The sequence below is a fragment of the Mustela erminea genome, chromosome 16, assembly GCF_009829155.1.
Source record: "Mustela erminea isolate mMusErm1 chromosome 16, mMusErm1.Pri, whole genome shotgun sequence".
NCBI lineage: Eukaryota > Metazoa > Chordata > Mammalia > Carnivora > Mustelidae > Mustela > Mustela erminea.
Window position 1 is genome coordinate 37,488,506 of NC_045629.1, and position 27,282 is coordinate 37,515,787.

Here is a 27,282-nt window from a genome sequence, read left to right on the forward strand (position 1 = left end):
TTAATAAAATTAAATAGTAAAACCAATACTAGGAGAGCTTCTTTGAAAGATATATATTCAATAAATGATAGGGAATATAAATATACCTCTTACAAAGGAAAAAAGGAAGACAAACTAATTAAAATATGGTCAAATTTTGAACATGCACTTCACAAAACATGACATAAAAATAGTCAAAAACCATGAATAAATGCTCAATGTAGTCTTCAATATAATAAATAATAAAATTATAATGAAATATCACTACATATGTAATAAATTTTTAAAAAATATTGATAGTACTAAGGGTTGCCTAGGATATAAAACTATTGGAACTCTCATACATTGTTGGTAGGAATGAATTATGATAAAATCTCTCTTTGAAAAAGTTTGACAAAAATATAAAGTCTATGAATGATGTTATTTTCTTCAGAGAGAATTTTTTTTTCTAGTTAGTAGGAGGAGTACTAGAAGAATTACCTTGATTTAATCATGATTGATCTATTTTCAAGTTGCTTTCTGCTAGTGTATAGACCTCTGGTGTCTTATTTCAAAGACTGGGGTTCTGTCAAAAGTATCTTCTTCCTAAAGCTATATGTTCTACAAATATGGTCTAAAAATTACTCATGGCATGAGGGATAAGATTACTAAAGCTATCTTCCTTCAAGGAAATCAGAATTGCAGAATTGAACATAAGTGAATTATATTAATAGTTATAATTAATAACAAAATTGGTAAGTTTTATGACAGTTGAAGAAGCATTATGGAGTCACTTACATACTGATGTTCTCAAGATACTGAAATTTAAAAATATTTATTTTCTCAAACTCTATTGCAGCTGGAGTGTTCATGACACCTGATTAAATGTTTACAGGGGTTCTCTATAGATGGCTTCACTTCTAAAGAAACAGACTATATCTCACTAGCAAAATGTTCTTGACCTTTCTCAAGAACTAGAGCACAGACTATGAGAAAAGAAGTGGCCATTTTGTTATCATGTTGCCTACAAATAGGTATTGTAGCAAAAAAGAAAGAGCCTGTTTCATTGATCGGTTTAGTAAATTGAACAGTCTACCAACAGATTTGTATATCATTAATCCAATCAACTATGACTCCTTTAAGCCCTCATAGTGGGGCTAGACTGCATTCTTATCAAAAACAGTAAGACAAGGAATAGGAACAGTTAATTTTGCAGGTACAATTTATGAAATATAGATGTAATGATTCTCTATGAAACACTTTATCTAAGCTTTGAAGAATCGACAGAGTTTTCCAGATGTAAATGTTAGGAAGTGGTGAGATGATCTATACTTTGAGCACAACATGAATTATTAAGTTACTAAGGAAAACATAGGGTTGAAATGGAGAGATTCTGATGGATATTTATAGCAGAGAAGTCTGAGAAGTTACTTGGTGTCATATTTTGTGAATGACTTGATTTTTATTTGGCCAGATCTTCTCTAGTATTCCACTGAGATTTTTATACAGGAAGGTATGTAGTCTATATTTCATAAAAATTACTCATGTGGAAAACAGATTGAGGATATGAGTATAGGAAGAGTATCATGTTGGTTATACATACCAGGTATACTTAGTTAAGTGACTTCCATACATGTATATTGAATGATGTAATAAAAATGTAATAAAATTCAGTGATAAAATTCAAATATAATTAGTAAAACTTCATATGACATTGGCTTTTAAAAGATATCCTTTTTTAGAGCAATAGCTATCTATATGTATGGTCACAAAGGGTAAAATCAACAAGAGTGCTCCTATTAAGAGTCGTAAGTCTAGGGTGCCTAGGTGGCTCAAAGCATCAGCCTTCAACTTTAGTCAAGAGCCCAGGGTCCTAGGATTGAGCCCTGCATCGGCTCCCTGGTCAGTAGAGAGCCTGCTTCTCCCTCTCCCTCTGCTGCTCACCCTGCTTGTGTTCTTTTCTCTCTCTCTCACTGTCTCTCTCTGTCAAGTAAATAAACAAATAAAATCTTAAAAAAAAGTCTTAAACTTTTTTTTTTTTCCCCCTATTGACCAGACAGAACTCCAGTTCATCGAACTTCTGGGCACAAAGCAAGGGACATCTGTTCAATTGAGCTTTCCATAATTGATATGTTAATTAAAGATGACTTCTAGCTTTTTGCATTTTGTTTAGTTCTCATGAGACATATGCCCTGTGGCATTTCACAATGGGTGTTGTCTTAAAAATCTCAAATACAAATAAACAAAACAAGCTATTCATTATTGCTTCCGGATTTAAAGTTGTACATGATGTAAGTCTAAGTGCTTTCTTTCACCTTTCTCTGGCCAGAATATTCTGGGATTTCCTCCAGGATAAAGATCAGCTCAGTGTGGTTCATGCATCTGTCACATCTGGACTATCTCAATGTAGCCTCGCCAATGTGTACAGAGGCAGTGCAAAATTTGCTGTTTTCATGAAGTACAATGGCCTGTTTATATTTTGCAGCCAAAAGCACAAGTATATTACCAAATTTCCTACTTTCTAATGTAGATTCTCAACCATTATTTTTATTACTCGTACTAACATCAATCACAAAATAATCAGGACTATTTTACTACGCTAGAAACCACTCAGCATCTATGTAAAATAAGAGAAAGGAGACCTCAGTTCTTTTTAACCATAGATAACTTTCAGAAAGATATGGTGTATAGTTTGTGAGAAGAGATAGCAAAGCTGTGAGTAATAACAATAGAACACAGAGCAAAAGAAGCAAAGTATTACAATGAACCCATCTGAGTATGCACATGACCTTTTGGGAATTTTCCTCCTTTTTCTTTTTTGTTTTCCTTAAATTTTTTTTGAATTTTATTTTATTTCCAGTGTTCCAAAATTCATTGTTCATGCACCACACCAAGTGCTCCATGCAATAGGTGCCCTCCATGATACCTGCCACCAGGCTTACTCCATTCCCCCACCGCCTCCCCTCCAAACCCCTCAGTTTGTTTCTCAGAGTCAACAGTCTCTCATGGTTTGTTTCCCCCTCTAATTTCTCCCACTCACTTCTCTTCTCCATCTCCCAGTGTCTTCCGTGTTATTCTTTTTTCTTTTCCTACGCAGCCCTCAACAGAGGAGTTGTTAATTTCTGAAAATGCTGAAGGCTGGTGGATCCTCTATCCACTCAGTTAAATAGTTATATATTAGACAATAAGATGTTGGAAGAAATAGACTAAAAAAAAAAGACATATTTTATAGACATAGATAGACATAAATGTAGATATAGATACATATTATTTTCCAAAAGGTTTACACTTTTACACTTCAATTAAAAACACAATGCTTAATATTTCAACATGGACAAATACATACTAGGACTCATGTGATAGTTGTAAGTAGTAATGTATATCAATTTGAAAAATACTGAAACTTAATATTAACAGAAGAACCAATGTGGTGTGTTCAATGTATATTTCTGTCATAGTTCTAACCATTAATATAAAGCAAATCTGAATTTTCTAATTCATTTAATTCTCATTTCAAGCCATGTTTTGTTATATAACCAGACATTATAAAAATAGCTAAATATGGAGTTAATTATTATAATCAATTTCCCTTCAGATATCTGAGATGATAAAACTAGATAGTCTGTGGTTATCACAAGCATTAACTTTCTTTCTAATGAGATAAATCATACATATGTCTCATTTTTAATGGTAGAAATGAATAATATCAAAATACTTGTGTAAGATACTGCTTTATCATTTTAAGAAAGAAAAAAATAACATTCAACTGAGCTTCCTTTTCCAAAAGACACCAGAGGTATCTTTTTGATTTTCATTCTCTTTGATTTTAAATTGCTGTAGTTTAGTTAATACACAGAGTATTTACTCTATGCTTTACATTTAATGGCTTAAATCTTTACAATTCTATAAGGTAACTTCTATTATCATTTCTGTTTTTGAGATAAGAACATTGAGGTATAAAGAAGTCGGATAAATTTCCCAAGGTCATTTGGTTCATAAGGCCCATGACTGGAAATTGAACCCAGGTTATCTGGCTCTAGTACTCATGCTACTAACCATTCTGTGTACTGTATCTTAAGTTATCAATCCTAGAAATAACATCTTTCACATTCATTTTTCATACTTCAGAAACTGTAGGGAAAACTTTATTGATACACACTTTTACTTTTACAATTGTGCCTAAATATGGTGCAATTCTATTTTATTTAATCTAGGTATTGGATATATATCTTCATGAATGCTTTTTAAAATGTTAACTAGTGTGCAATTGACAACCCTGATTTCCTTTTAGCTTCTTTCTTTACTGCTTATATGATAGTGCAGTCAAATATGCGTAAATGTTTGTTTTTATCAAATTTTATTTAATGGTTTCAAGATATACTTAACTTAAAATCTCTATTGTCATCTTTGAAATTCTTTTGCTTATGAATACCATTCATAGAAATTCTGTGGGTAACCAAAATAAATCTGGAACTTAATTCCTATACCATTTAAAATAAGGTCAGTGAAAAGAAAACATTCACATCAACTCAGTTAAGTGTGAAATAGTGTGCATGCCAATATCCCATCATTGCTCTGATGACTATTGACTATGTCTCATCTTTTATTAAAGCTTAACAAAATAGTCTTGATAATTTAGGCCTCACTAGTTTTTTCAGCTTAGTCCTGAATTTATTGATTTTTAAATTTAGTGGTCTTCAGCAGAACTTTGGTAACAAATGGTACCTTAGGGCATTGCATTCAATATAGTCCATCACATTCAAATTATATGAAGTAAATATTATTCTATTTTCACTCTCTTTAAAAGCTAGCAGGGCTCTGGGACTGTCTTGGAAACTCACTGAATGTTAAATTGCAATTTCAATTCTCTGTTGAAAGGAGTTTGACTCATGTACAAATTACCACTTTACCTATTTACATTTTGTCCCATGTCATCTCATATTTGCAATGACTTCTACTACTTGAACTAAGGCATTCAATTTTATCCATTTTTATGGCTCATATACTCTCCCGCTTGTCATCTTGTGGCATTTCATTCATGTGTGTTATGTGATCTAGCATCCTAGATCCAATATTGTAATTATGGACATATTTTTGGTAATTGACTAACTATTTATCTAGACCAGATCCATTTGATAAAATTGATGATAAATCTTAGAATTGAAGAAAGTAAGAATTTCTAAGGAAGTCACAAGTAAATAATGCTTATTTCTTTAGCAACAAAGAAATTCAGTTAGCAATAAAGCTGACACTTACCTTGTGATACCTTATTTTGTTTATCTCTTGAATTATTTAATATTTATAATGTTTATGCCCTGTATCCCCAACAATCTTATGCATTTTTAAATTAACATGTAATGTATTATTACCCCCAGGAGTACAGGTCTGTGAATCGCCAGGTTTACACACTTCACAGCATTCACCATAGCACATAATCTTATGCATTTTTAAACTAAGAGCAACACCTTTTTAACTGAGACATCCCACAACAGCACTAAACTCTTTAAGGTAGATAAATAAACACCTTTAAATGATTGATTGAAAACAAAAATATGCAATGAATTAATAGTTCCATAGTTTACCATAAAGATTGAAACAAGTGAAATCTATTATTGAATCCAGGCCAAATCATATTTTGCTAATGATTTTCTATGTGATTTAACAAACCTGATATGTTTCTAAAATTAATGACCTTCCCTTTAGCCCAGAATTTCCTTATTTGACAATACATAAGCCAGACTCATTTGTGAACTTTGCTCACAGGACCTTTCCAGCAAGGACAGATGAACATAGATGCTCAGGAATTTTGTGTAAATTGCTCACAGATCACATTCACTCAATGGTAATATACGATTTAGGAAGTCTTAGATACATTCGGATAATACAAGCTCTAAATATCCCACAGTTCTAAAACTTTCATTCATATGCATGTCTTACAGTTTAGAGCCCAAGTGACTTAGCTAATACAAGTCCATCCATGATTCAGCCCCTGACAATTTCTCCAGGGTCCCCTCCTGCATTTGCACTTCTTTATGCTCTACCAGTGCCGAATTGCTTTAAATTTATTAAATGCACCATCTAATTTCACACCCCTGTGCCTTTGCCTTTGTTGTATTCTTCTCTTACAAACCTGGTAAATAAATTCATCTTTCAAATCCTCTCCATGGGAAACTTCCTCTCTGAAGCCTCTCCAAATGCTGCACACCTGCTGGGAAGGTTCCTGCCTCACTTCTTTGTTTCCTATTGCATCTGGATCTTGCACATCACTTAATTTCATTTATCATTCATTTAAAATTACCTCTCCCTTCTACTAAAATATAAGCTGCTTAAGTGCAGAAACTGTCTTCCTGTTTCTATCTTAACCTCTGTTAAAGTGTTAGCATGAGCTGAACATGGACTCCACCTGGTACAACTGTTATATTTTATAAATAGAGACTGATTGCTATAAATGTTAGAATGCCATTTTTATATTTAAAAAGTTATCAATGTTTTACTTAGAATCATCAAAGTATAAACCAGAAAGTTCTTGCAAGTGAACTGAGTGCCTTAGCTGAAGTAATGCATTGATGTTTCATTTCTGTACTGCAAAAAGTAAGATTGCCTGTGTTCTGAGAATGCATGTTCTCATAAGAATTAGCGTGGAGTTGTCTTGATTTCCTGTCTTGAAATAGGAAAATCACAATATTCTTTCTCAAAATCCTTTTTGTGCCTTCATGAGTAATTTATTTGACAGGATATCCTTGTAGACTTATGTTCTTGCTATCAAAATTCCAACTTGCATGTTCCTAGAATTTGTCATTGTTAATGTCTGTCAGTGGTTATCTGTAAGGGGGGAAGTGTGGCTGGAGGAAGTGAGATATAAGCATTTTTGTTTTTATTTCAGATACTTTTGCACTTTCAAACCCTTTACAATATGATGTATGTATTTGCTTTAATAAAAAAAGATAATAAATAGCATGTTTGACTGAATATGGTTTAACAACTGTTTAGTCCCTTTCTTTTGAGAGTATTTTATTATGAAAGAATAAAGTTAGAAATAATTTGAGGTTGAAATGTCTTCTTTATATATTGCTTTTAGTATTGTTGACCAGAAATACCAGGTACTTTTTCCAAAATTTTGATTCATGTTTCACAGATGAAATTATAGAAGATAAATGAAATAAAAACTGAAGTCCTTCTTGTCCCCTAATATTTCCTCCTTCTAACACAAAATAAAACATTTTTACTAGAAGTCCATATATGAAAGTAACAGTAAACATATTACTCAATGACCCAAATACACACTTCCATTTTCTAATTCAAAATGAATTTGAAAATGTAAACAGATATGACCTGAATAAAATACGTTAATATCCATTTTACCTTCCATTTCACCTAATGCTCTTTTAATTTCATCTGGAAAGTTAATACACAAATGTCAGTAATTTCTGAAATCCTGCTTCTAATTAGTTATCAATGATTTCCTAATAAAGTGTTTCAAGGTCACATTTCTAATGATAATATTTATTTTTAAGTTTAAATTTTGTTTCCGAAGTCTTTCAATATGCCTTTTCTCAGTTTGATTTTTTTAAATGTCATTTTTAAAGGTTTTCTTGTACCAAAATCTTATTTTCAACTCACATTTGAATGCTAGCTTAGTTGAATAAATAACCATAGCCTCGATATTATTTTATTGAGTCATTGCTCATTGTTGCAGATAAGTGATCTGAAGTCAACCTCCTTTTCCCTGTGTTGTGCTTTTTTCTTAAGTTTCTGTCTTGACTCTCCTTTGATCCTGAGGTCATTTATTTCTGAACATATTTCCTTTTCAATGAAAGTTGTGCTTTTTTGTTCTGAATTTATAACTCTTTCAGAAACTTAAAAAGTTGTTCTCTACCCTTCATTCATTTTTATTATTCTTTTTTATTAGCATATAATGTATTATTTGCTTCAGGGGCACAGGTCTGTGAATCATCCGTCTTACACAATTCACAGAACTCATCATAGCACATACCCTCCCCAATGTCCATAACTCAGCCACCCTATCCCTCTCCCTCCTCCCCAGCAACCCTCAGTATATTTCCTGAGATTAAGAGTCCCATCTTGTTTCATTTTTTTCCTCTCTCCCCCAATGAACTAACGCCCTGCCTCTCAAATTACTCATATCAAAGAGATCATATGAAAATTGTCTTTCTCTGATTAACTTACTTCACTTAGCATAATACTCTCTAGTTCCATCCATGTCATTGCAAATGGCAAGATTGGGGGCTTTTGATGGCTGCATAATATTCCATATATAATATTCCATTATATATATATATATGTGTATATATATATACATATATGTACACACACACACACACACACACACACACACACACACCATCTTTATCCATTCATCTATTGATGGACACCTAGATTCTTTCTGCAGTTTGACTATTGTGGACATTACTGCTATAAACAGTCAGGTGCACATACCCCTTTGGATCACTACATTTGTATCTTTAGGGTAAATACACAGTAGTGCAATTGCTGGGTCATAGGGTAGCTCTATTTTAGCTTTTTGAGGAACCTCCGTACTGTTTTCCAGAGTGGCTGCACCAGCTTTCATTCCCACCAACAGTGTAGGAGGATTCCCCTTGCTCCACATCCTCGCCAGCATCTGTCCTTTCCTGACTTGTTAATTTTAGCCATTCTGACTGGTGTAAGGTGGTATCTCATTATGGTTTTGATTTGTATTTCCCTGATGCTGAGTGATATTGAGCACTTTTTCATGTGTCCGTTGGTCATTTGGATGTCTTCTTTGCCAAAATGTCTGTTCATGTTTTCTGCCCATTTCTTGATTGGATTATTTGTTCTTTGGGTGTTGAGTTTGATAAGTTCTTTATAGATTTTGGATATTAGCCCTTTATCTGTTATGTCATTTGCAAATATCTTCTACCATTCTGTTGGTTGTCTTTTGTTTTGTTTAGTTTCGTTTTGGACTGTTTCTTTGCTGTGCAAAAGCTTTTTATCTTGAAGTCCCAATAGTTCATTTTTGCCCTTGCTTCCCTTGTCTTTGGTGATGTTTCTAGGAAGAAGTTGTTGCAGTTGAGGTTGAGGAGGTTGCTGCCTGTGTTCTCCTCAAGGTTTTTGATGGATTCTTTTCTCACAGTAAGGTCTTTCATCCATTTTGAGCCTATTTCTGTGTGTTGTGTAAGGAAATGGTTCAGTTTCCTTCTTCTGCATGTGGCTATCCAATTTTCCCAACACCATTTGCTGAAGAGACTGTCTTTTTTCTATTGGACATTTTTACCTGCTTTGTCAAGGATTAGTTGACTATAGAGTTGAGAGTCCATTTCTGGGCTCTCTATTCTGTTCCTTTGATCTATGGGTCTGTTTTTGTGCCAGTACCATACTGTCTTGATGATGACAGCTTTGTAATAGAGCTTAAAGTCTGGAATTGTGACGCCACCTACTTTGGTTTTCTTTTTTTAACATTCCTCTGGATATTTGGGGTCTTTTCTGGTTCCATATAAATTTTGGGATTATTTGTTCCATTTCTTTGAAAAAAAAAAAAGGATGGCATTTTGATAAGAACTGAATTAAATGTGTATATTGTTTTAGGTAGCATTTTCACAATATTTGTTCTTCCAATCCATAAGCATGGAACGTTTTTCCATTTCTTTGTGTCTTCCTCAATTTCTTTCATGAGTACTTCATAGTTTTCTGAGTACAGATTCTTTGCCCCTTTGGTTAGCTTTTTTTCATAGGTATCTTATGGTTTGGGGTGCAATTGTAAATGAGATCAACTCTATAATTTCTCTTTCCTCTGTCTTGCTGTTAGTGTATATAAATGCAATTGATTGCTGTGCATTGATTTTATATCCTGACCACTGAATTCCTGTATGAGTTCTAGAAGTTTTGGAGTGGAGTCTTTTGAGTTGTCCACATAAAGTATATCACCTGCATAGAGTGAGATTTTGACTTCTTCTTTGCCAATTCAGATGCCTTCTATTTCTTTTTCTTGTCTGGTTGCATAGGCTAGGACATTTAGTACTATGTCAAATAGCAGTCATGATAGTGGATATCCCTGCCATGTCCCTGACCTTAGCAGAAAAGCTCTCAGTTTTTCCCCATTAAGAATGATATTTGCTGTGGGTTTTTCATAGCTGGCTTTGATAATATTGAGGTATGTACTCTCTATCCCTGCACTGTGAAGAGTTTTGATCGAGAAAGGATGCTGTACTTTGTCAAATGTTTTTTCTGCATTTATTGAGAGTATCATAGGGTTCTTGTTCTTTCTTTTATTAATGTATTATATCACATTGATTAATTTGTAAATATTGAACCAAATTTGCAGCCCAGGAAGAATTCCCACTTGGTCATGGTGAATAATCCTTTTATACTGTTGAATTCTATTGGCTAGTATTTTGGTGGGAATTTTTGCATCCATGTTCATCAAAGATACTGGTCTGTAATTCTCCTTTTTGTTGGGGGTTTTTGTCTTGTTTTGAGATCAAAATAATGCTGACCTCATAAAATGAGTTTGGGAGTTTTCCTTCCATTTCTAATTTTTGGAAGAGTTTCAGGAGAATAGGTATTAATTCTTCTTTAAATGTTTGGTAGAATTCCCCTGGGAAGCCATCTGGCCCTGGGCTCTTTTTCTCTTTTTATTGGGATATTTTTGATGACTGCTTCAATCTCCTTACTGGTTATTGGTCTGTTCAGGTTTTATATTTTTTCCTGGTTCAGTTTTGGTAATTTATACATCTCTAGGAATGCATCCATCTCTTCCAGATTATCAGATATGTTGGTGTACAGTTGCTCATAGTATGTTCTTACAATTGTTTGATTTTTTTTTGATATTGGTTGTGATCTCTTTCATTCATGACTTTATTTATTTGGGTCCTTCCTCTTTTCTTTTTGATAAGGTTATCCAGGGGTTTATCAATCTTATTAATTCTTTCAAAGAACCATCTGTTAGTTTCATCAATTTGTTCTACTCTTCTTTTGGTTTCTATTTCACTGATTTCTGCTCTGATCTTTATTATTTCTCTTCTCATGCTGGGTTTAGGCTTTCTTTGCTATTGTTCTCCAGCTCCTTTAGGTGGAGGGTCAGGTTGTGTACTTGAGACCTTTCTTGTTTCTTGAGAAAGGTGTGTACTGCTATATACTTTCCTCTCAGGACCGCCTTTGGTATATCCCATAGATTTTGAACTGTTGTGTTTTCATTTTCATTTGTATCCCTGAATTATTTCAATTCTTCTTTAATTTCCTGGTTGACCCATTCATTCTTTAGTAGGATGCTCTTTAGCCTCCATGTATTTGTGTTCTTCCCACCTTTCCTGTTGTGGTTGGCTGAGTTCTAGTTTCAAAGAATTGTGGTCTGAAAATATGCAAGGAATGATCCCAATCTTTTGGTACTGGTTGAGACCTGATTTGTGACCCAGGATGTGATCAATTCTCGAGAATGTTCCATGTGCACTAGAGAAGAACATGTATTCTGTTGTATTGGGATGGAATGTTCTAAATATAATTTGTTTTGTTTGTTTGTTTCTCCTTTCTGCTTCTGCCCCAATACTTGCCCTGGTTTAGGTCGTGATATGTATATAACTCTATATATTAGAGTTGTGAATAGGACAGAGCCACACACTTGATTTTAGGTGTATTTTGGTATGACAGAAGAAACTGCCTCCCAAAATTTTAAAGAAAGAAAAACATATATGTATACAAAAATAAGGGTAAACACAATGAAGGGATGGAATATGACTGTAAAGGTGAAAATTTTAAAATATTTTTAAAAAGAACTGATAAGAAGTTGGTTAGAAAAAGAAAAAGGAAAAAGAAAAAGGAAAGAATGTGATCAGGCTGGTGACTAGAACAAAGCCATACGCTAGATTTAGGGTATATTTTGATTAGAAGAAACTGTATCCCAAAATTTTAAAGAAAGAAAAACCAATATGTATACAACAAATAAGGCTAAATACAATGAATGGATAGAATATAACAATGAAAATTTTAAAAGATTTTTAAAAAGGTATTGATAAGATAAAATATTTAAAAAACTTCAAAATACGAAAGAGGAAAAATTTTTAAAAATAGAATAAGAAAAAATAATATTTAAAAAATTTTAACTTTGAAAGACTAAAGAATCATGGGGGAAAAGCCATGAATTCTATGTGTTGCATTCTCCTCACTCTGGAGGTCTGCAGCTTTCATTGACTATTGAACTTGGTCTTGATTGTATGTTCTTGCTGATCTTCTTGGGGAGGGGCCCTTGCCAGGGGCCAGGCTAAGTAATCTGCTTGGGTTTTCTCTCAGGAGCTTTTTGTTCCCTGAACACTTTCCACAAAGCTTTGGAGGACAGGAATGAAGATGGTGGCCTCCCAGTCTGTGGCCTGTAGGAGCCAAGAGCTCGGGGCCCCACTCCTCAGTGTGTCCTCAGAGAAAAGCAGTCAATCGCTCCTGTCTCCCTGTCTCCAGTTGCACTCTGTGTTCACCTAGCCTGTGACTGATCATTTCTATCTCTGGCACACAGCCCCCTTTTGAGTCTCCAAACCCAGCAGATTCCTGCAGTGCATTCCCACACCACTCCTCCCAGAGGAAGAAGGAAGGGTTCTCCCCAAATCTGCCACTTTTGGGGTCCCTGCTCAAAGAGCAGTAGCCTGACTGTGCCTCAGATCATGGTTTAAGGAAACTCAGACCTGAGAGCCCCCTCCTCAGCTCCCATCTCTGCAGCTGGCTTCCCTGCTCTGATATCTCAGGACCTGCCACATTCAGGCACCCCTGGTCTTTTTGTGACCTCATGGGTTCTGAGACCACACTGTCTTTGTGAGAGTTCCACACACCACACACCACACTCCACCCCCACCATCCCCACCCCCCGCTTAACCTCTGGAGCCACAATCCTCAGTGAAGCAGATTTCTGAAAGTTCCAATTTCGTGCTCCACCACTCTACTGCTTGCCAGGAGCCGGCATCTCCCCTTGCAGTCTATCTTTCTGTATGTTGCCTCAGATTCACTTCTCCATACATTCTACCTTACAGAAAGTGGTCACTTTTCTGTTTCTAGAATTGCTGCTCTTCTTCTCTTCAATCTCCTGTTGAGAGTGTAAGTGTTCAAAATGGTTTGATAACTATCTAGCTGAACTCCTGGAACCCGATGATATTAGGTCTCCTACTCCTCCACCATCTTGCTCCTCCCCCCAGTCATTCATTTTTTCATTCAGTCAGTCATTCAACGAGTATTTTAAGTGCCTATTATGTACAAGACAGTGCTCTGATTACAGGGATGTAGTAGGTGGCAAAACAGAGCAAGTTCTTGCAGTCTGACAAAAGAGACTGAAAATAAAAGTGTACATAATTTATTTGACTTAATCAGCATTGTAGGGATAAATATAGCAGATCTAGAGAAAGATGGAGTGCCCCAGATTGGGCTGGAAGGGCAATTTTATAACGTATAAACAGGGAAAGCATTGTGGATATACTGACATTTAAGCAGAGACCTGAAGGAAGAATCAGACATTTATTTTATGGAAGTGTGTCTCAGACAGAGGGAATAGACATATTCAAAGGTCCAATTCTTATTTGAGTTGAGAACTTGGTAAACAATTGCAAGAAATATAAAGAAGGCCAGAGTGGTTAGCGTGGATGAGCGGTAGGAGATGAGTTTAGAAAGGTAGTTGTGGCGTCTGAACACTTTATATTTTAAAAGCTTCATATTGTAGAGGCTCTAATCTCCATTATCCCTTCTGACACATGTGAAATGAATCCTTCAATATCATAGATTTGCTCTTCATTTTTCTAACTTTATTCATTCTTTCCATTTTGGTTCCTTTGTACTTTTTAATGTATTAAGATACAACCTCCATTCGATCTTAAAGCTTACCAGAGTGAATCATCAAGTACATTTTACTATTCATTTGATCAGGAAGTTTTAAAAAGTATTATCTAGTTATGTTTTTAATTTCCACGAATATGATTTGACATTAAATATATCTCTTATGGTCTTTTTTTGTGTCTCTATTTTTAGACATCCACATCTGGTAGTCAGAATGCTCATCTTCAACCCAGTTATGAACTCTGTACAAAACCAAGAAATGTAGATTCTGCTTAAAGAAGGCTTAGCTTTTTTGGACCATGTGGACAAAGTGGGCAGTAGAAGGAGATTATTGAGTTTACCATTGATGTATAGCTTGGCTCTTGATTCCTTCAGCAAGTATGTGTATAAGGCTAATAGCAGCAGGATGGTGTAAAGCTCTGATAATGCTACTACTTCTCTGACCCAAAACCTACACTGGCCTCCTGAAATAAAGCTCATCATTCACCATTCTAATAGTGGAATTACTTAATTTTATTCTGAGGATTTATCCTGAAGTCAGCCACTCTGATGAAGAAAGATTCAAAGAGGTCACTTAATATATGCATTAATTGGCTGGTCTCTCAAGCAAATGTTCCTTCTGTAGGAAAAGTTTTTTGTTTCTTTTTTTAAATATGTCTAACATTTCTGAGCTTTCTATCTTTTTTTTTTTAAGATTTTATTTATTTATTTATTTGACACAGAGAGAGATCACAAGTAGGCAGAGAGGCAGGCAGAGAAAGGGGGAAGTAGGCTCCCTGCTGAGCAGAGAGCCTGATGTGGAGCTTCATCCCAGGACCCTGGGATCATGACCTCAGCTGAAGGCAGAGGCTTTAACCCACTGAGCCATCCAGGTGCCCCAATTGAGCTTTCTATCTTATACAGGATCTTACTAGTCCTTGTGTTCTCCTTCTGAACATTGCTGTGTGTTTGATTTTACCTTAGTAGTTTTCTTTTGCTTCCTGGAATTTGAGGGTGGAGAGATGGTCAATACTTCTATTCTTCTAGCCATGTCCAGTTGGATGTATCCTACTGGATATTTATCTGACCTAAAAATTATGTACTCTCTCTAGCTTAATGTTCATGAATAATAAATATTAAGAACAATTTTTTCCTGAGATAACAATGCCACCATTTTTCTCAAAGAATAAACCCAAGTAACAGAGTATGAACATAACTTTATTGTATTGCATGAGAAATTTGAAGTTCAAGGATTTCATTATTGGGGTATATTATTTTTCTGCATATTTTCATGTTAAAAATGATATCACAAATGCCAAGTATGTTGCTTCTCATCTCAAACATGTTTTTCTGGTTAGGAATATCCACAGAAATTCTGAAAGGGAAGCCAACAATTTAATTGGAAATTTTAAATAACTGGTAAAAAGAAAGATGCTCAGAACAGAGAAAAGGAGATGGATTGATTGCATTAAATCCATCATCATTATTTAAAAATATCTTATGTAGAACAATAAATATATTTATTGTCTTAGATCACACACAAAAAAAGATTAATGGCTGGAACTCATAAGGAATTTTATTTTAAGTCAGTATAGGATAGCCTTTTATAAAGACATATATACTTAGCAATGGCTCTTGTTCACCTGAGAAGTAGTAACACTCCATCCATTGGAAGTGTTGAGAATAAGATTGGGATGCTTTGTCTCAAGATAATTATAGAAGAAATTCCAGGACCTTGGTGCTAATGTAAATATGTCTAAGATTCTGTTTCAAAGATTCTAGAACCTTTCCTAAATGTTGTTTTATACAATACCAGGGTCAAAAGTCATATGTCTTTGTTTCAGGTTAAATTAGTTCTTTAGAAAGCTAGTTGCTATTTTACTTTTGCTGAACACAGATTTTGTTTTGCTTTGTTAAGTAATCTCTCATTTATCAACAATATTCTAAATGAATTTCTTTCTAAAATTGCAAAAATAGTATGATTCAGTTCGTTACTGTTTATGTTTTTTTAATCTGTCAGATTGTTTAGATATAAAAATCTAAGTCTCCCATGATTAAATTTTACCAATTATGAATTTTTAAAAGTGCATATGTAATAGTAACTATTTTCTTTTAGTCAAGGTGCATTTTTTTTTTTATAAAGGTGATAGTTTTGAGAGCTGGAGTAAAATGAGTTAGCTAATACTTGCTACCAACCAGTAGAATCTTCAATAACTTCAGCTATAGATTATCTCATAGGTCTCCCATTTCTAACAGCACCAAAACTGGATGGGTCCTTAAGGATTATTTAAATAAGAATCAGATAAAATGCATACTATATAGAATAAGAACTCCTTATAATAAAATAGAAACAAATCTATTACAACATATCAACTGCCAGGGAAAAAAAGAGAGAGATTTGTCATGTTAAAAATCTCAATATTGATTAGAATTTCTCTATTATTTTCCATGATTTATGTTTCCATTTTGTGAAATGATCAACCATAAACTATCTGTCATAAACATTATTTTTAGATCTTTGTCAACTGCAAGGATAAAATAACGTTTATGACAGAAGCAATCTTGTTGTTCCCAAATCTTTTCACTTTCTTCCTGAACACAACTAAATTGTATTTTTCAGATTTCCTTGTAGTTTCCATATTCTCCCACTCATGATCCTGTATTTTCCATCTTCCCTTGTTTGAATTAGAGGAAGCCTCTGAGGTCTCTGGAATTAAGAAGCCACAGATAGAGCTTGGGTCCCTGAATATCTATGTAAAGCAGTACCACGGCCATCCTACTAACCTGCACTGGAATATGACAGGAGCAAGAAATAAACAGTGTAGTTTGTTCATTGTGTCTGTTAGCATATCCTTTATCATAGTGGTCAGGTAAAGTACAGTTTTTATTGAGCTTTATGGGAGCTTTATGGGAAAGCAACATCAATGTTATCACTGAAGACCTAAAATAGCTATTTCAGTGTAACTTTGCTCTGTTTAATTTTATTTTTTAAAGATTTATTTGTTTTGAGAAAGAGAGCATGCAGAGGGAGAGGAAGAGGGAGAAGAAGAGAGAAACTTATGCAGACTCTGTGATGAAGAGGGAGCCCATGCTGGGCTGGATCTCAGGACTCAGATCGTGACCTGAGTCAAAACCAAGAGTCAGTGGCTTAACTGACTTTCCAACCCAGGCACCCTTGATTTTTTCAAGGGCATTTATATTCAAATAACCTAAGAATTCTTCAAGAACAATAACCAAAAATGTCATTCATCTGTGCACTTTTGGCTTCTGACATATGGGAAATACATATAGTTTATTTAATTAAGTAATCAATTGAAAAGTAATCCATTAAAAGCCCAATCAGATGACAATTAAAAGTAGCAGATGAATTCAAGAAGGCGGTGGATTATCAAGCTTAGATGTTTCTCAGGCTTCACTGCATTTGCAATAGCCAATAAAGGTATAATAATAATAGAATGATCACAAAAGCTCATTTCATTGTATCAGTGAGGCAACGTGCTCTGTGGTTACCAATTTAGGATAGTCTGGAGAGGTGGCAGTAATAAGCACACCTGATAATTCTACTAATGGGTACCGTGTACAAAACTAGATGGAGAATAGTTACTAATTTCCATGTTATACTAAAACTTCAAAAAGATTTAGTTTTAAAATTTAAATCCAATTGTACTTGTGTCAAATAGTGTGACATCAGGCTTTATACACTTCCTTGATGAATAAACTAGAAAAAGAATGAGACGGAAATGTATTATAGGAAAAGTGGGAAGAGAGAAAGAGATAACACAGGAAGGATTAAAAAAAGATGTAGAAATTTATAAAAACAAAAATTTGGGATTCTAGGTTTAAAAACTTCTAAAAATGAAACTACATTAAATAGACTAGAGTATATATTCTAAAAATATCTTTATTATATACTTATTTATTATTATTATGTATATACATATATTATATTTAATTCCAAATATAGGGGGAAATTAAAAATAATTAAGCATTACCTTAAAAGGGTTCCTAGCAGAATGGATTAATACGTTGACCAGATATACAATAATGCCTTCTAAATTATAAAAGGATTCAGGAGATGGAAAATATACTTTTTTTCCAAGTGCTGAGAGCTAAAATGTGCTTTCTTTATCATTGGGTCAAGAAACTAATTTATTTAACTCATAAGTACATCTCAACTTTGCTAGTGATTCAAGATTTATCTTTTTCTTTTGTCTTTGAAAGTGTATTTTATTTTATACTTATAAAACAATTTTTTCAGAGGCACCTGGGTAGCTCAGTCTGTTAAGCATCTGTCTTCAACTCAGATCATGATCCCAGGGTCTGGGATCAAGTCCTGAATTGGACTCCCTGCTCCGCAAGGAACCTGCTTCTCCCTGCCCCTCTGCTTGCCACTCCTGCTTGTGCTCTCTCTCTGTCAAATAATAAATAAATAAAATCTTAAAAAATTTTTTTTCATGACTAGAAACAAATTCTAAGAAACAATTAGTCATTTAAATAACTTAGCACCACCAAAAATATGTAAAAAATAGTTGATTCTCCAAGTTAAACAGTAACATTTAAGTTATTTGCATTCACTCACAACAGAATTATTATATTTGTGCCAAAATATAAGATCTGAAACAAATAACTCAGTTGTAAATAGTGTCGGTTGATTTTTTCACTATTAGGTTATTCTTAATTATGTATACAACATATGTATACATATGTCCATACATAAGTATATGTACATATGTATTTTGTATATATATTAGTATATATACAGAGTATATATGTAGGAGTATATATATACAGGGTATATATGTAGGAGTATATACACAGGGTATATATACAGAGTATATATGTAGGAGTATATATATATACAGGGTATATATGTAGGAGTATATACACAGGGTATATATACAGAGTATATATGTAGGAGTGCTTCTTCTTTCCATTTCCTTCCCTTCTTGTACACTTTAGTCCTGAAGCCATGGGTGAGCAAGGCAGCACCAGCAAGGAAGGATAGGGTGTGGAGACCCATGCAGGACAATGTGGCATTCACCTAGTAGGGTTGCATGGCAGAGGTTATTGGAGCCTGAGACAGCTTATGAGGGCATCCAGATAGAGGGACAGTAGACACAGAGTGTCTGAGCATGCTTAGAATAAGGATGAAGGGGTAGGGTTCAGTGCTGAGTGTCTTAGCCTGAGCAGTTTGAGAAGGTTGCCCACTTGGGAGAACTGTCCCACAGAAGACATGAGAGCACAGGAGAACTGAGTACAGGTCCTGTCAGAAGGGTCCAGAAGTTATGCACAAGGTTTTAGCAGTTTATCAGGGAATGGAGAATACCTGCACAGGTGGCTACCAAGCACTGGTTTTGCAGCCTGATCAGGATGAGAAGGACCTTCACAGGGAAGGGGACAAGTTTACTTAGAAGACACAGAGAATATGATATTTCAGTAGGCTAAAAAATGAATAATAGAGAAAGCCATATGGACTTGAGGCAAAAAAAGGCCAAGATTTTATTTGAGTAGTGCAGATAAATGATCTTTGTGTGTTACAGTCTTTTATTTTGTTATTTGACAGAGAAAGAGTTTATAAGTAATAAAACCCTAATTATAGCTTAAAAATCTAATGGATCATTAATATTATTTTCAAAAAAAAATAGTTTTGGCAGCAGGATAGGGATTGGAATGTGGGATGGTATCATTATCTAATCTAATACATGAGCAAAATTGTACTCTTACAAAACCAGATGATGCTACTAGGAAATCTTACACGCACTGGTCAGCATTTCTTATACATATGAGAGGATCTAGGATTTCCACTCCCTGCATAGGTTTAGTGTGTCACCCTAGACATCTGCTAATGTTGAACATCTGTTCTTTGTTTTCATTGAAAAATGCCTCATTTGGACTGCCAAAAAGAGAATGGGGTCATTAGTTATTCTACAGTGTGAAGTTATCCAGCAGATTATCTTTGTATGAGGAATAATAATGTCAGGAAAGCCACAGCCACTACATTTAATCCTAAGGTTTGCTTTACACTGGGAGTCATCAAAAGCATAATTCCAAAAATGATTGCCAAACTCTCACAAATCTCCAAATAAAAACAAAAGTAGTTTTATGTAGCATTTATTACCTGGGAATCACTGCAAACTGATAATATCTGAACACTAAAGTAAAAGCAAAAGTAATGAAAAAAATACTATGTGCCTGCTGAATTACCAAGGTTTGAATTATGTTTAGTTAGCTTGTATTCATATATGTTTGCTGAAAATGAATAGTTATGTGATTTACTCTCTATTACATTGTTTATTTGATTATTTTATTAACTGTGACATGTATCCATCATACTGAAAAACTGGAAACTTACTATTTTATGTGAAAGATCATATTCCAGAAGATAAATAAGTTGCTGTATATAATGTCTTTAATACTTTTATTATGTGATACAATGCATGAAGCCAAATTAATTATTTCTTGGATTTTTTTGACTATACATAGGCCATAAGGTAATATTACAGGTTTTGAGAAGAACAGTTCATATGTTAAGGGGTGCTCTTTTTTTTCTGTTTAAGAAAACAGTTTTTATATTTATGTTTGTGTCCTTCTAATTTATGTAAAATATAATAGATGAGCAATCACGTCCTTCTAAAATGTAAAAATGCCCTTTTGCATTTGATAACTGAAGCTTTCTGGGAGACTTAGTAAGAGAATTGTTAGGTTTTAATTTTTATTACATTTTCTACAAACATGCAACATAAATATAGATGTGTATTCACTCATTGTGTTCATAATTTAAATTTAAGAGCAATAAAAACAAAAATGATGATATACACAGAAGAAATGGAATAATAATTTCAGAGATCATGTTGAGCATTTCTTTATTTTAAAAATGTGGAACCATCTACTTTCATCCCTCTGTTTCTTAGTTGTTTACTATTTTATGAAATGGAAGTGTTACTGAAGATAAAAGAATGGCTGGAAAGACTGTGGGTGAATTTATGTTAATATAATTAAGTTACCTACGTATTTGATAATTATCCATTATCAGCTACCAATAGAACTTTATTTCAAAACCCTGTTTGTCCTTGAAGATCTGACTCTATCTTCATCTCTGATGCTTCATCTCTTAAGCTCAAACAAGTTATTGCATCTCTTTTTGTCATGTGCCTGTTCAACATCTTGGCTATTGTTTTTTAGCTGCTAACAGTTATACATGTTCAAGGTTTGCTTTGATTCTAAATAGATTCTAATAGTTTGAATCATAGGGGAGCCTGGGTGGCTCAGTGGGTTAAAGCCTCTGCCTTCGGCTCAGGTCGTGATCCCAGGGTCCTGGGATGGAGCCCCACATGGGGCTCTCTGCTCAGCAGGGAGCCTGCTTCCTCCCTCTCTCTCTGCCTGCCTCTCTGCCTACTTGTGATCTCTGTCTGTCAAATAAATAAATAAAATCTTTAAAAAAATAGTTTGAATCACAGTACAGGATACTAAATAACTGGAAAAAGCATTGGCTCATTTAACCAATAGAATCTTATTTTCTTACAGGAGGATATCAAAACTGAATATTTGCAAAGGGAACAAAAAAAGGAATGGAAAAATTTCAAGGTATGACACGAAATATTGCAAGAAAATATAGAGAATAACTAACCATTCTCTCTTTATGGGAACCTATATTAAATTGTGATAACTTTTTCAGAGAGGATGAATACTAGGGAAAATAATTATAATAAATTGATGTTAAAGAAAATAGTTCGACTGAAAAAAATTGTTTAATTCTTTGTAGCTTAATTAAACAATAATTAAATGGAAATTATTGTTTAATTCTTTATAGCTTTTACTGTCTTATAAGAAAAATATAAAATAAATTTGCAGTAATTACATTTTTTTCCAAATTTGGAGGGAAGACTATGCATTCAGTACTTACTCTGTGCTAAGGAATTTATATATGCTGTATCATTTAACCTCTTTAACCACAGTTATTGTTTCTCTTATTTTATGGCAGAGGAATCCAAGGACTGTGGGGATTAAGGAACTTGTTCAAATGATACAGATAGTATAACTTTCAGTAATACAACTTGGGTTTGCCCAATTCCAGAATCAATGAGTTATTTTTAACTTTATGGTTCTTTCTGTGTGAATGATAGCATGAAGTTGACAAGTGAGGATAAAAGTATATTTTATAATATATATGCCAAAGGAAAAACTTGTGACTATGGTGATTTTCTCACAGCTATGAAATTAATCTAATTTTTTGGCAGATGAAAATTTGACTCCCAGAATCATTATCATTATTGTCCCCATCATCACTTATCCAACAGTGGGTGAAATCCTTTAAATATCTCATTTGTTTATGTGTTTAAGTGAATTTAGAAACAAAAAAAAGGAATAACTCTGGAAACTGTGGGAAAGTTAAGACACATAGTCTCCAATATGTGAAGAAAATTTTAAAACACACCATAAAGAAATAAGACAATGCATTGCCTTTCAAGGTAACAACCTCTCTTTATTTTTCTGGCTAACATGATAGATTAATCTGGTACAAGAGACTAGATAATTAACAGACAGTAAAAATAATGGGCAGAAATTTTAAATAGGGCATTTTATTAAAAAAAAAACACTCCAGACTATAATGCTATATAATGTAACCTCTTTTTTAAAACTCATACTACTTAAATTCAATTGAGTTAACATTTAGTGTATTATTAGTTTCAGGGTAGAGTTCAGTAATTCATCAGTTGCATATAACACTCAGCGCTCATTGCATTAATGCCAATCATCCAGTTACCCCATCCCCATAAGTTAATCTTTTTAACTTACACCTATTGTTTTTCTTATTTTATGGAGATAAATAAATAAATAAAAGGGTAAATCTCTTCAAGCAGCTCAATCTTAGGCTCTGGCTCCAGGACACCAGAGGTAAGCACTGCACAACTACTGCATGACTTTAAGCCCAGTATGTATTTCTTCTTTATGTTGTAGGCATTTAGGGTAGGATGGAAACACTGACCCATTTAGTAAGAATAAGTATGTCAGAGAAACTTTTCAAATGATTATTTCTATTGAGAGAAGAACAGTGAAGCAAAGATTGGGATGAATTCCCACATCGAAACACTACTTCCCATAGCCATCTGCAATGATGAAGGCTTTGGCAGAGTGACAGTTTGCTCTTTCCTTAAAAAATTTCTGTGTGTGTTCTTAATAAACTAGTTCTTCTGAGTTTGGTCATATTCTTTTCAGTTTGTGAGCACTGATTTGGCTCCCACTGGGATTTGCATAGCTCCAAATATTTTAATTTACTAAAGATTAGGTATTTTTCCTTTTAAATTTAGGTTCTTTCCAAAATAAAATCTGATCATTTCTTTAATCCTATACACACAAAAAATAAATAAATAAAATAAATATTTAATACTTTCCCATTATTTCCTTAAGAAATCCAAATCTGGGGACGCCTGGGTGGGTCAGTCGCTTAAGCGTCTGCCTTCATCTCAGGTCACGATCCCCGGTCCTGGGATTGAGTCCCATGTAGGGCTCCCTGCTCAGTGGGGAGCCTGCTTCTCCCCCTGCCTCTGCCCCTCCCCCTATTGGGTGCTCCCGCACGTGCCCACATGCACGGACACACACACACACTCTGTCTCTGACACAAAAAAAAAAAAAAGAAAAAAAGAAAAGAAATTCAAATCTGATTTTTTAAATTTGCATGTGATTTTAATTTTTTTATTTTTATTTTTTTTAAGAACTGTGTCCCTATCAAAACCTCGTACTCTAGTGAATGTTTTTCAATTCCCTAAAAGGCCATTCTCTGTATTGTCTGAAATACCTTCACCCTTACTGGTTTGTAACTGATTATTTTTGGTTTTACTACTAGACTGTAGTTTCAGGAAGGATGAGATAATGAGAAGCATAGAGCCTATTACCTGATGAGAACTTATTATTTATGAAGAATTAGAATGAATGATAAACATGCTACCACAGATGCTTTTATAGCTGAAATAGCCCAGAATAAAGATGCCATAACTTTGTTGATGTCTTCCCAAATCAGTGATGGAGGAAACCCTGGAAAATCTGGGAGCTCAAGGTCCTTCAATCAAGCTATTGTTTCTTTAATGATTCCCTGCTGCCAGACACACTTTCACCACATTTTTAGAAAATGATTCATGAACTTCTAGCTGGATGTATAAGACCCTCAGATTAATTAAAGTTATTGCAAGAACAGATTATCCACAGAGCAATCCACAGAGTTGCACCTGATGTTTGTAATTCTTGTCCCAAGTACTAAAATCTAAATTATTTGCCAATTGTGCAAATGTATCTGTCCCAGGAATTTTGTTAAAAATGTCCTGTTACCTCTTATTTGATTATTGATCCTATCAGGATATATTTTCTAGAGCCAAGGAGTTGTGGAGCTAAACTTTGATTTCCTCTCTTCCTGTAATGTATATACCAAGGAATATTGAAATACCTAAGCTTTTTTTTTAACTTCATGAGAGTGAACACATCAGATTTCATAGTCTATAGGTATTATGTGTACACTAACAAGAAGAGATTGTGAGCTTTCATGTTTATGCTTTTTAGCCTAGTAGGCTTAAGCAGTATGGGTGTTCCATAGATATTTTCTTTTGTATTTTTTTTAAGTTTTTTTTTTTTTTTTAAATTATTTGACAGAGAGAGATCAAAAGTAAGCAGAGAGGCAGACAGAGAGAGGTGAGGAGCGGTGGCGGGGGCTGGTGGAAGGGAAACAGGCTCCCCGCTGAGCAGGGACCTGAGATCATGACCTGAGCTGAAAGAAGAGGTTCTAACCCACTGAGCCACCCAGGCGCCTTTCTAATGACTTAATCAGATTTTACTTTTGTACCCTAAAATATTTTAATCCCTTTAATAGTTTTAACTAAAAAATGATATTATAATAATAGTTGCAATCTATGTATTTCATTCAAATTTATTCTCAGGATAGAGATTTTATTTTGTTTTATTTTTGGTTTTTAGTTAATGTAATCATTTGGAATAAAATAAGTTTATTTTTATTTCTATTTTTTGTAGTTTCAAGTTTTTATTTAAATTCCAGTTAGTTAACATATGGAATAAAATAATTTAAAAAGTTAAGAATCAGAGTGGAATTGTGAATCAGAGTAGAAATCCATTTTAACATAAAAAATAACTGAAGCAAACTGAAACACTACAAAAAATTTAAATGAAATCACATTTCAAAATATCTGAAGTAATCACTCCATATTAATTTTCAACCATATTTTAAAATTTTTAATGTTAAAACTCAGTAGCTTAAATACAAATCCAAATTATGGACTCAGCTCTGGTCTATAATTGTAATTTTCAGCAGTTAAATGGTTTTATGAAGTTTTCAAAAGGGGTCCAATGGTCAGAGATAGATTTTAATGAACATATTAAATGATTAATGGTATTTGTTAGTTTTTAAGTTTTATTTTAATTAGTCTTTATACCTCAGCATCTTCAATTAACCTAAGAATATGAACTTTCAAGAGCTAAACTGACACAATATACTACTGTATATCTCCAAATTGTGCTGAAAAAGCACAGCTCAAAAAAAAAAAAAACTCCACTAATATACTCACAAAGAAAACAAAACAAAAAATTCTTACTCACCTAGGTTATAGCCAATATGTTATTTATTGTCCTTAAATCCAGAGCCAAAAACACATAACTCTATGGTGCAAAAAAACCCAGTGTTAAGTAAAAGTAAATATCCAAATGCACTAGCAGCATATATATTTTTTATTATTGACACATGTTTAAATCATCATTCATACCAGTTCTTTGGCCCTAATATCATGTCTCTACTATATCCCTTCAAGTGAAATTAAATACCACTTTGTCATCTCTTCTCTAGGCTATATTTGATTAGTTCCCTCATAAATTCTATTTTTCTCTTTTAAGATTGTTTTGTTGTTCTCTTCTGGACCCTTAGTGATTAACATAAGACCATTAAATTAAATTTCACTTCCTATGCCTAAGTCTGTATGTACCAAGTTATTATATTAATTGACCTGATGCTCCAGGCTAGTCTTCATGAAATGGAATATATTATTGAGAAGTGAAAATCTTTTTCTCATTATACCGACTATTGGTTGGTTGATTTTTTTTGTCCTAAAACTCATATTTGCTTATTCTTCCCACTGGGATTAAGAGATAAGAAATAATTTTGATCTGTAACATGTATCTATAGATTTTAAGTGGAGACCTAAAGCTGCTTCTTTTTTGGGGGGGGGGGCATGTCTCTATCTCTCTCACTCTCATTTCTCTTTGAAAACATTGTCTCATTATTTGAAATTCTTTTTCTGTTTATCTTGTCTAGATTTTAAGTTCCTTGAAGGTAAGGTCTCTTGTTTACAGATATACATCCAGAACTAAGCACAGACATGACACACAGACTTTTAGTAAGCATTAGTTAAATGATGAAATTGAATGAAAATCTGGATAATTCAAATGGCTCATTATCTCCTGAAATGTGAAAAAAGAAGAAAAAATTCATACAATTGGCTAATATTTATTGAGCAGTACTCTGTGACTGGCCAAGTAACCAGGGTAAACAGAAATGAAATCCCTGCTTTCATGGAGCTTCTGGACCTCTAATGGGAGATGCAAAAATTACAGAAACAAAGACACAGATAAATATACACGTAATATTGTGAGAAGTTTTCTAAAGGATGCTGTAAAGGGGAAAAAAAAAGACTTGCATGTGAGATAAGATAGGTTTATTTAAGTTTTTTTCTTATCTGAATTTGCTTTACTATCTTGTTTGAAATACTAAGTCAAAAATCCTTAGTTATATAGTTATATTAAGACAATTTGTGATTTTCTATGTCATTCTTTTTAACACTTTCAATCATCCTTATATCTTTTTAAATTTGTATGAGTATAAATATATATCAGGCTCAATAAATTTTTTGTAGGGATAATTAATCATGTGAGTTCTACCTGTAGAAAAATAATCATAGATCTCAGATTCATCTATTTTTGTATCATATTAAAACAACTTTCAATGGGTGGCTGGGTGGCTTAGTCAGTTAAATAACCAACTCTTGATTTTGGCTCAGGTCTCGATCCAGGGTTGTGATTTGAGCCCTGCAATGGGCTTCATGCATAGAGCCAACTTAAAAAAAAAAAAATCCTTCAATTTGGTATTTTAAGATTTACTTATCAAGGGCTAACTATATATGAAATACCTTTCTAGTTTTAATTGTTCCTTTGTTATTTCACAACACTTCTTAAATGTGAAAGTTGCTAGCCTTTGCTTTCAAAGCTGAGAATTTGTTTTAGATTTCAATATGATATGGAATTTGCATAGTAGTTAACATAATTCAGAATATTCTAAAGAAAGCAGTGGTAATTCCTTATTTTTATCTTTTCTATGAAAAAAGTGAAATAAGATATAATGTTGATTTTGTGCAATATACATTTAATGTCTTATCTTGTATATATACAGTTTTATAATTCTTTCTTTAATATAAAACCTCAGGCAATATCCATGATTCTTAATATAAAGATATACATATTTCTTCAGACCAATTATAATTCAAAACTTGTTTAAAA

At 33.7% G+C, this 27,282-nt stretch overlaps 1 protein-coding gene across 1 annotated transcript in view; it reads left to right on the forward strand.

Moving 5' to 3' along the window:
* The window catches only part of LOC116574946 (cyclic nucleotide-binding domain-containing protein 1-like), a 122,311-nt gene that overhangs the window by 86,226 nt on the left and 8,803 nt on the right, over positions 1-27,282 (forward strand). The window contains exon 5 of the mRNA XM_032315997.1: positions 21,262-21,321. Within this exon, the coding sequence (XP_032171888.1) occupies positions 21,262-21,321 (60 nt within the window). The remainder of the gene's footprint in view (positions 1-21,261; positions 21,322-27,282) is intronic.